Source organism: Etheostoma cragini, chromosome 3 (assembly GCF_013103735.1).
Source record: "Etheostoma cragini isolate CJK2018 chromosome 3, CSU_Ecrag_1.0, whole genome shotgun sequence".
Classification (NCBI taxonomy): domain Eukaryota; kingdom Metazoa; phylum Chordata; class Actinopteri; order Perciformes; family Percidae; genus Etheostoma; species Etheostoma cragini.
Genome location: NC_048409.1, coordinates 22,203,173 through 22,214,210, shown reverse-complemented (window position 1 = coordinate 22,214,210; position 11,038 = coordinate 22,203,173). Strand labels below are relative to the sequence as shown.

Sequence of the window (11,038 nt, the reverse complement as noted above, 5' to 3'; positions counted from 1 at the left end):
ATTAGTTGATTTTTCTCTTTTTAGACAAGAAAGGTAGAAGTATTACATGAAAAACTAAAGCAACAAAACCCTGTACATGCACAACATACAGTACGTTGAACACAACATACGTCAAAAACCACATGAAACCAATTTAATAAACCATTAAATAAAACATCTAATGAAAGAAACATCTTAAATAAAACTACTCAGAGTCATATCAGGATGAAACTTAATGAAATGATCTTTAACAGTGGTCCAATCCAACAGGATAAAACATATTTGGGAAATAGTTTAGATGAAACACTGTCACAAGGCAATTGGTGTTGTGTCACCACTCCCAACCAGGTTGAGGTCCCCTCTTTAGCCAGTATTTCATCCCGTAGTCATTAGCCAGTAATTTATTAGCCAATATTTCACCCAAATTACTTTGCTCAACAAAATCCCAAAACCTTTAGAACATGTCTTTTGTGACCTCAGCAAGATAAGACATTTCCTCAAGCCATTGGCCAATGAAAGGCCTGTTCATGCTTGCAATAGGCAAATATCTACGAGCGTGTGTACATTGTTCTTTATATGAGGATTTGTTGGTTACTCCAGGATGAAAATTTTGGGATGGAAAGGTAGGCTATATTTACTGGCACTATTTGAGATATTACATAGAATACCTCCTTCCAAAAATCTTTAAATTCTCCACAGCCTGAAAACCAAGCTTTAATTCCACCTATGTGTCGGATGTCTGTTTAATATCTTTCTTGTGGTAACAGATGTAAATCTTTAAAAATGAATAAAAGTATGTTATGTAAATTGTGATAGAAATGAATTTGAAAAATCACTGTACCTGAAACCTACTAGTGAAATTAACCAGACTTTTGTAAACAAACGAGTTGGTATTGTGAGTCAGTTTGTTTCAATCTCCACTACAAAAATTGAAGATACAAAGGGAATTCTACTTTAGAGAACTTTCTGACAAAATCATTCTCAACCACATCACGAAACATTTAATTGAAATCCTTAAGTTACAGTTTTAAATACCCTAACGGTCGTACTCTGAGAAACTCAAGATAAATGGATGCCATATTATCCAGACAGAAAAAATAACAGCCATAATAATATTAATAATAAGTGGGATTGCAACAAGAAACAAATTGTTACATTTTTATTTAAAGACCATAGTACAACTTTAAATTAAACATACCGTTGCCTTTTTTGAAGGCCTCTTATTCTGTACATTATTCTGGCCACACACCCTATCTGAAAGTAAAGAAGTGGTGAAATTACATATGACCTTTAGCACATCTACAGATTTCAACCTTTTATGAAGCCATTTTGAACATACTAATAATTTAACACTGCAACATGACATGGTACTCCCAAAAGCACAATCTTGAGCATGTGAGTGCACTCATTACTTTAATACTGAAGCAATTCTTCTTCTTCTCTTTCAACCATTAAATCACATTAGATGAAGTAGTATATCTTTACCGAATGATTGCCTGAGACCATAAAGCTTATTTGTGGCTTTTTCATGTTAAGAAAAAAATATCAGCCCAGCATGTAAAATTGTTCGTCATGCAGCTTTTCAAACTTCTATGCTCGCCTGCTGAGGAGACTGCACAGATAGCTCTTTCCAGATGATAGGTGATACCTGGCCTGTAACAAAGCACACAAAGACCTGCAGGGTGTGTGCGGTTTTAGAAAGAGAGAGCACTTGGTGATGAGAATTAAGTATTCCCCCTTTATACAGTTATGAAGGCAAACAGGGCGGTCGATTACAAACAACAAAAACAAGGAGGAGCGACGACAGAAGAGGAAGAATAAAACGTAGGGGTAATAAGGGAGGGGCCCTAAGAAAAATATATATCCATGAATTTTCCTCTTCTGATCAGTCGATCACACCCTCCATCTTTCTGAAACCGTCAACATGAGAGGTGAGACTTAATACATTCACAGAGGTAGTAATGAGTCATATATGCAAGTGACAGGCGTCTAATGTGAAGCTAGTTTTGACTTAAGTGCAACTTGCCTTTGCTCTGTTTTTACCCCCAGCTATTGTACTGATGTGTCTGCTGCATGCAGCCATTGCTGTCGCACCTACATTTCCATGGAATGGAATTGGAAATGGCATCCAAACACCAAATCCAAACGCCAAGACAAACAGTGGTAAGGAATTGTGGGTGCGTAATCAGTGTCAGCATGTGTATTCTTTTCTGCAAGTGTATTCATATGTGTTTGTGTATAGCCTGTGCGACAGACGAGGGTTCTTGTAGATGCTGTGTGATGCTTAAAGAGATGAACAGGCTGAGGATGTACTTTAACACAACCATGAATAATTTGGAGAAGGAATTTTCCCAAATGGTGCAAAGTCTCGACAATATTCAAGGTGAGTTACACAAAGCAGAAAAGAGAAAACTATAAAAGCATCTGAAAGAATAAAATACACACACACACACACTTTAGACTTGTCTTTATGTTAATGAGACCGATGAAATTTTTTTAACGTCTTCCCTTTGCATCTTCAGCCAGCTACACTGCTGTCTCTGTCGCTCTATTCAATGAGTTTAAGTGTCTCGGCCCCAACCAATTCAACACCCTCGTCATCTACAAACATGTCTTCATCAATCTGGGTAACGGCTACAGTGTGGACACTGGTATCTTCACTGTTCCACGCTCAGGTGTCTACAGCCTCGCCCTCACTGTCTACAGTGACTCTGGTTCTCCTGGTGCCAAGTTGGCTGCCTGTGCCAGTCTGTTGCTGAATGGCCAATTGGTGGCAGGAACCAGAGAAATAAATATGGAAGACCAAGAAGACAGTGGTACTACTGTTGTTGCCCTCCACCTGAAAGCTGGGGACAAGGTGACGGTGAACCTGCCTGCTGGATGTTACCTTTGCGATGACAGCAACCACTATAACACTTTTAGTGCTTTTCTGCTTTATCCTGAATAAGTTAGGGAGGCAAAGCGCACTGTTTATTGTACCAACTCTTGTCCTATACTACCGAGGTTAGAGTCTGCTAGAAGAAACCATTCTGTGGTGCCTTGGAGCCCCCACTTTAATTTTCTCTTTTTGAGGGGAGACAGTTGTTATTTTTAATCTATCACATCTCGATTCAACTTGTGCAATTTGAATATCTTTCTTCTGCAACAGCTTACTTTTTTCTTGCTAAAAAAACTGTAAAATAACAAGCAAATAAATCTGGATTTTAAACAAAGCAATTGGCGTTGTACGTGATTGTGTTTCATCTGATGCTTGATTAGTGTCTATTTTTGATCTAGTTTTACCATTTTGGATGGAGCTGACCATTTTTTTATTTGACATTTTAACTTAAATTAATAAATCATCATACAAATACATTTTAATAAAGCCAATTATTCCCAATTGAGATCTTTGTTAACTTTTATTTATACTTTTAAGGCCAGATGGAGCTGCGCAAAATCTGATTAATTGCCTCAAGTGATGTCACTTGAGTCAGCATAAACCGGGATTGAAGAGTGTAAAAATTAAATATTGGGGAGAAAATAAGGTCTGCTGCATCAGTTTGGTCCCTAAGTGCAATTCCAAAACTGTGGAGCACTCCTTAAAGGGAAAGAACATGCAATTACCAAGTAGTTGTTTTCTTCAAATTGAATTAAAAGTCTGGGGAAGTTATTGAATTACATTTACAAATTGTTTATAACACTGAGTTACCTAAATACAGTGAAAACAAGCTGTTCTTTGACATACTGCTGTCTTTACTTTTTAGGTTAATATTAGCATTATTGTTGTGTTTCTGTTAGCCATCTTGTTGATGTCATTCCTACACATAAATACATAAATAAATGGTACAATGCATATGTGCAAACTAAAAAGCACAACAAGCAAACAATACAAAGAAGGAAACAGATAAGGAGGGTGTGTGTTTGTGTGCGTGTGTGTGTGTGTGTGTGTGTGTGTGTGTGTGTGTGTGTGTGTTTGTGTGTGTGTGTGTACTTAAACAAAAACTTGTTAAGGTCTACAGGTGTTCACATATACAGGTATGAAGGCAAAAGGGTGGACTGCGGGGAAACATGTATGTATATATATATATATATATATATATATATATATATATATATATATATCTGTATAATTAAAGTCCAAGTTCAAGTTTATTGTCATGTGCATTTAAAAGTACAAAGCACAATGAGGATGCAATGAAATGTGTTTTGCCCATGCCCTCTCATCTCATACAAACTATAAATATATATAAATATAGTTTAAATAAAATGTAATATAATAAATATTACCTGAATAAAGTAGGACAATCTAATATGTTGTAAAACCCCAAAACTATCACAGACATAACAGAAAAGTGATGCCTCAAACATACAGAAAATGTATTGAAGACAATTACGTCTTCTGAAGAGTCCAACGTGTTTTTCTGAATCCTCCGTGTCCTCCTTGCATACTAGCAACTGCGTTATCACTTAGAAATTGAGAAATAAATTTGTAAATTCTTTGCACGCTAAAGCTAAAGCTTTAAACATGCAAATAAATGTAACAAATATAAAACATTAAGCTACTCATCACTAGTAATGAATTATAGTGTGAATTATAATGTGTTCAATAGATTTGATATAAAATACAACAATAGATATAACAACACTTGTTGAGCGCGGAACTTCCACTCATGTCATATTAGTTTCCAATCTGCATATGTGCTGCAAACTCACTGCCCAGATGCCTGATTATTACAAACAATTAATGGGATTTAGTAATGAATACGGTTTTTAATGAAAGAATTAAGTAGTGACCACTAAAAGTTAAATTACAACTAAATCTGGGTTTGCAGTGATGGCATCCTCACTGATGACACTGACTAAGACTGTCCCCCATCCCATCATACACACATTCAGTTTTATGATGAATTATGCACAAGTTGGAGATTGATTGATTGATTGATTGATTGATTGATTGATTGATTGATTGATTGATTGATTGATTGATTGATTGATTGATAAAGAACAAAATGTCCTTGTTTGCTGTTATCACAATTCTGTATGGTCATTTCGTTTTTGTATTTTGTCAGCTTGATCAAATCTGCAAGCCCAGTTTGGGTTATACTTTTATATTACAAGAATTATATACTACATGAGAGAAAGAAGTGTCAGGATTATCCACTTAACCACCGGTGCTCATGGAAGGGAATTCAATTCACGAAAAGGAAGAATTACTATGACCAAGGAAGTATTAAAAAATCATGTCTGGGAAATCAAGATTGTTTACAAAAAGTGATAAAACGGCGACAAGACATTAGAAATACACCAACGCTTGTTGGCTTGAGCTTTCCTCGGGGAGTAGTGACACAAAGGGAACTTTAAAATGATTATAGCTTGCAGGTGTGTAAAGGTAAGAGTATGACAAAAACTGCAAACCCAATACTCAACTTGGCACTTAAGCCACAATGTTCAATCAAGCAAAAGTCCAGCAAACAAACATTGGCAACATCTTCTTCAGTGTTTTTAGAAACATATAAAGAGGAATTAATAATAAAAAAACAGCTTATCAAGAGGATTGAATTACTAAAAACATACTACTTATTGAGCTTTGGTGAGGTCAGAAAACGTGAAAGGAAATAATGAAATGAATATGTTTTGCAATTGTGGTCACTTCTTTTACACATACAGCAACAGGTTCTGTAGGACCAGAAATAAGGAAGCAAGGAATGTTCCTTGTAGGAAAAGATCAAACCTCACAGAGAAATCTTAGTTCTTATTTATCTCTAACTTGTTGTTGGGTATTTCCCTGACTGGCCACTTGCTGACAACTGGCTTTATCACATGCAAATTCAGTCGGGCACGTTTTCACTTACATATCAAAAAATCTTCGCTCTTTTATTATGTAGTAATTCAAAGCTCTGGCATGAAATCACATCTGAGGTCAGGTGCACATCGCACATTACTTGCTCTCGTGTGAATCACGTCCAGGACGGGAGGTCTGTTTTAAAGTGATGTGTGCAAAGCAAATATAAAACCACTGATACACCCTGCCCTCCATCTAACAGATAAGACCATGTGAAGAACCAGGTCAGTTGACTTGGGACTCAACACACACAGGTGGCTATAATATTTAAAAAAAATACACAAACAATGCACTGTCCCTGGAGATAAGACCATTTAAAAAGGTAACTGTCAACACAGGAAACACCCTGTTATCTGGGACTTACACCAAGGGTAGTAACATGACTGGTCAACTTCAGGTTAAAAACAAGCAACGATGAATGACAGCTGGAGTTGTTGCACACACAGCTGACCTTAAGTTCTGTAAATATATAAACAGTGACACATGTAAGCGGACCTCTTGTTCTACTATAGAGACTCAGTAGTTAATATGTTCCTCATCGCATCACATCATTACTCACCAAAAATTACAATGTGAGCAAGCTATTTTATGTAAACCTATGATTTACCTATATGTATGGTTTTCTGTACACCACATGTCAATTTAAAAATGTTTCTGTAGTTCTTTTTAGAAACCTGCCACCACCAATTTTAACCATATTAATTAAATATCTATAAACCACCTTTTGAGGATTCCAAATAAATATGTGCAGTATACAAAAATAGACCTTTACCTGTAAGCCAACATCGATAAGGAAGTCCTTAAACTGCTCAGAATAAAGTTGAAATTTGAACATCTACAATTTCAAAGTGATTGAATGATTTTGAAAATGGTTGATTTCATATTATGTTACTTCTTAATTGACAGATTAGTTTCATGCCACAAAGGTTGACTCTACAGCACTAGATAGAAGGGGATCACCAATATTATAACAATTTATCCTACCTGAAGCATACTGTGTGTCTGTAGCAAATCCCATGGCAATTCATCTAATGGTGGTCCAGACATTTCACAAAAAAACTAATATGGCAACCTCACGGTGCAACTGGAGGAAAAAATGGTCTGGGTACAATGGACATCAGTACAAATGACATTGCAATCAATTTAAATAGGTGAGATATTTTGGTCTGGACAAAATTGGTCGACTGATCGGTTTTGCTATTCCCAGTGCCAAGACTGACATTGTTTCTCTGTGCACAAAGCTCAATGTTTAGTAACCTGTAAATACAACCACACTCTTTGGTTAACATTGTCTTATTTTCCATCCATCCATCCATCCATTCATCCATCTTCGTCTGCTTATCCGGTATCGGGCCGTAGGGGGAGCAGCTCAAGTAGTGGACCCCAATCTTCCCTTTCCCAAGCTACATAAACCAGCTCCAACTGGGGGATCCTGAGGCGTTCCCAGGCCAGGTTGGAGATACAATCCCTCCACCTAGTCCTGGGTCTTCTCTGAGGCCTCCTCCCAGCTGGACGTGCCTGGAACACTTCCCTAGGTGTGTTCCCGTTGTCCCTAATTGGAAATGGACCCTAAATGGAATGTAATACCGCACCCGCTGTCCTATTCTCCAACCAATCTCCCGCTCCATTGTCCCTTCACTCGGGAACAAGACCCCATGGTGCTTGAACTCCGGACCTTCCTTTCCGGCATCTTGAAGAAGACTCTACCAGGGAGGCTGAGAAGTGTGTAGGGAGGCGACCCTCTCGTCCACCAGGGTAAACCCCAATGTAGAGGCACTCAGATGGAGGCTTGTGAGTATCCCCACAACCGCCCGGCACCTCATACCCTGGTCAACTCCGGAGTAGAAAAGAGTCCAAGCCAGGAGTATGTTTCCAGAACCGATACTGTGCGTAGAGGTAAGCCCCACCATATCTAACTGGTAGCGCTCCACTTCCTGCAAAACTCTGGCCCGGTCGGGCTCCGTGGCAAACCCGGCCACCAGGCCCCATCTGGGCGTGGGCCCCGGGCTTCCTCCAGGTAGGGTCACCCCATCTTACTCTCTGTGATTCATAGGTTTTTTTGAACCATTGTTTGTCTGGCCCCTCACCTGAGACCACTTTGCCATGGGAGACCCTACCAGGAGCACAAAGCTCCCAACAACACAGCCCTCAGGTTCACAGGGACACACAAACCTCTCTACCACGACAAGGTGATGGTTCCCGGAGACCCATCCAATCAATTTCTTAATTTTATGCCTTGTGGGTTTACAGCCGTGATTCACTTGATCCATAAAGGAGCAAAAGTAAAAAGTACCTCTATTACTAAACGTCTCCCAAATAAAAGCCATCATGATTTCTATACATTAAGAACATGGAAGGCCTTTAAGAATTTGAATGAATGAAGAACAACCAGAAGCCACATAGGCCAAATCTTTAGATCAGTATTACTGTAAGGTGGATCCCAGCTTCTTTGTGTGAACACAAAACACACTTTGCACAAACAGCTTGGAGTTATGTAAGAAAAATATAAAAGAAGGAAATACCTAGTAGATCCTGTTAATGGCTTCGTGACTTACTGTATTATTGAATAAATATTGTCCCAAAACGCAAGATCATTTCATTCAATGTGGAGCCCACTTTTGCCAAGTATGTATCACATGTCTCAAAACACAACAAACCACTATCAATCCATCTGGGTTTTCAACAATATGTGGAGGCAAAGTAGTCTATAACACACAGTATCGCTGCTCTCTTCCTTCTATCTCAGCATGAGAACCAGGTGAATCTGTATAGTGTTCTCAGATATAGGCCTTGTTTAATGGATGATAACATCATCAGCTTCTTTTGTCATCTGCTCTTTAGGCCATTATATCCTCAGGGACCACAATGGTATCTAAGCCGCTGGTGTCCTCAAGGAGGGTGGCAATCAGACACTGCTGTCCATAAAAGTTATTGTAGTCCCAACAAAAGGGTGATGAAAGGTGTAACAATATTGTTTTTTTCAAACTAAAGGAAAACCATTTATTGTGGGCCTATTGTGTGTGTGTGTGTTTGTGTGTGTATGTGTGTGTGCGTGTGTGTGTGCGTGCATGCGTGCGTGTGTCTGAGGAGACGTCCTTTACCACCTCAAAGGGGTGGATCACCTGAAGTGCATCAATAAGAAGCTCAAACCATCCGCTGCTTAAAACTCTTGTTCTCAGTCAACAAACTCACAAGAACTTGACATACATACTTTCAGACCAAGGACAGGGAGGAAAAAAACAGTAAGTTCATGTTTACAATTATATAATTTAAAAAACAAGCTCTCTGGTTTTCAACCACCAATCATCATACTCAATAATTAGCTAGAATGTGTTTGCTATTTATTGGGTATAATGATTGAGTGGAGAGGGTTTGTGACACAAAAGCAGGTTTGACAGAGTAGGTTATGACACATGAAGTTTCAAGGTCAATTTTGAAATGTTGTTGTAATAAGATATTGTTAGATTAGTACACCTTAAAGCAAATTCATGGTTTAAGCAACTGGATTGACTAGTCAGTTGTGTTAAACAACATGCTATACTTCCTGTCACTTTTGATTGTTTCAATGATTTTACCTTTACAACAATTACTTATTGGACATGCCAGATGGAGAGAATTCTGACCACTGGTTGGCAGAATGAGTTGGGGAAAAAAACTAATGTGTTGTAAAAACAGAGAGTTGAGGCTAACATTAGCAAGCGAACACAACTGATTTGGTTATTTTCATGTCAAACGTGCTTTATAACACGGTTAATTGTGTATGGAAAGTGTAGTAGACGTCTAGGTTAAATAAATTGTTATTCCCAAAAAGTATATAAAAGTATATAAATGTGAAGAAGATTCTTACTAGTTCCACATTGAAATCATTGATTTGACCTATATTGGACTATATCATTGTTAATGCAGATTTAAATGGATTTAATCTGATATTGGGATACAGGCAGCATGTCTACAAAACAAAAACTAAAAATTGAAATGTTACCCTGAGTAGTCCAACAAATGATATGATGTGTAATTACCAATTAGAATTCAGAAACTGTAGAATCAAACGTAATTGTATTACATGTAAATCAAATTGTGACACTGCTCTGAGCTTACTTGAGTGGGAAGGAATCTACATGCAAACATGTTTATGAAGCCATTCAAATTTTGTCATAGTGTTCAACAGTAACCATTATAATATTGATGTTTTAATGCATTTATATCGTAGCTGAGGACTAAATGCAGGTATTTGCATGTGTGCATGTGTGGAGCCTCTCTGGCCTGGCTGCATGCAATCCACGACTGATCCAATACTGAATACAATTTGTTTTGTTTTTTTCAGATGGTTGTATTACCACTTTTGTTCCTGCTGGGATCGCTGTTTCACTGTGGTCGTGTGGAGGCCCAGTCCACCAGCGCAAGTGAATTACTGAGACAAGCTGCACGTAAGCAACACAAACTGCCGCATATCATTTCTGTAATCTGGCACTCAACCAAACAGTACACACAGCAACACAAACATGGCTCATTTCATCTGTCAGCTGCTGAATCCTTAGTTTGCAACCAAAATAGGTGGGCTTCTTTACTTTAATAAACTCAAGTGACCGTCCTGCTTCAAACTGACACTTCTGCGCTCCTCGTTGAACTTGTCACCTCTTCTTTTTCTCTTCTCCATTCCCCCATCCTACTCCAGTCCAATGGAACGGACCTGTGACCTGTGACAAATGGGACTGCGATTGTGCCTTCAAAGAGCGTGGCTGCTGCTGTGCAGCCAAAGATATGTTTCAGTTAGAAGAGGACACCTTCATGAGGATGAAGTATTTGTGGCAGGGTATTGGCACACTAAACCACAGAGTACATGACCTCACAGGTGAACACACATACACTGATGGAAGTTACAGTAGATTTAGATCAATATATCTGGACACTTGTTGTTCAGTGCAATAAATCTCACATCTCTTTTTCACAGATGGCGTCAGCGTTGCCTTCAAAGCCACCATGAATCCAAATTATACCACTCCTGGATCTACTGAATATTGCTTTGGTCCTTTCAATATTAACGTGCCAATCCCCTACTCTGTTGTCACCCTTAACCATGGCAATGCGTATAACCCTTCCTTGGGTAGGAAACACACAAACACACACACATAAGAAGCAAACTCAAATGACTTAACCTTTCTCTGGTGTTAGCTTTCTGCTGCCATCTGAAGTGTTAGCGGGTCATTTTGGACCCGTGTATTAAATTAGCCATAAAAT

The 11,038-nt window shown here is 38.5% G+C and overlaps 2 protein-coding genes across 2 annotated transcripts in view; both read left to right on the top strand.

Annotated features, from left to right (window-relative positions):
• The first annotated feature begins 1,839 nt into the window (after positions 1 to 1,839).
• On the top strand, positions 1,840 to 3,142 carry LOC117942598 (complement C1q-like protein 4). Its single transcript, XM_034868156.1, has 4 exons — positions 1,840 to 1,910; positions 2,029 to 2,142; positions 2,222 to 2,362; positions 2,502 to 3,142. The coding sequence occupies exons 1-4, from the start codon at positions 1,904 to 1,906 to the stop codon at positions 2,924 to 2,926; spliced, it is 687 nt and encodes a 228-aa protein (XP_034724047.1). The 5' UTR covers positions 1,840 to 1,903; the 3' UTR covers positions 2,927 to 3,142.
• Positions 3,143 to 8,938: 5,796 nt separating this feature from the next.
• cbln18 (cerebellin 18) overlaps positions 8,939 to 11,038 on the top strand; it is a 3,327-nt gene continuing 1,227 nt past the window's right edge. The window contains exons 1-4 of the mRNA XM_034868154.1: positions 8,939 to 9,042; positions 10,125 to 10,227; positions 10,476 to 10,652; positions 10,752 to 10,904. Coding sequence (XP_034724045.1) covers positions 10,125 to 10,227; positions 10,476 to 10,652; positions 10,752 to 10,904 — 433 coding nt within the window. The 5' untranslated portion in view covers positions 8,939 to 9,042. The remainder of the gene's footprint in view (positions 9,043 to 10,124; positions 10,228 to 10,475; positions 10,653 to 10,751; positions 10,905 to 11,038) is intronic.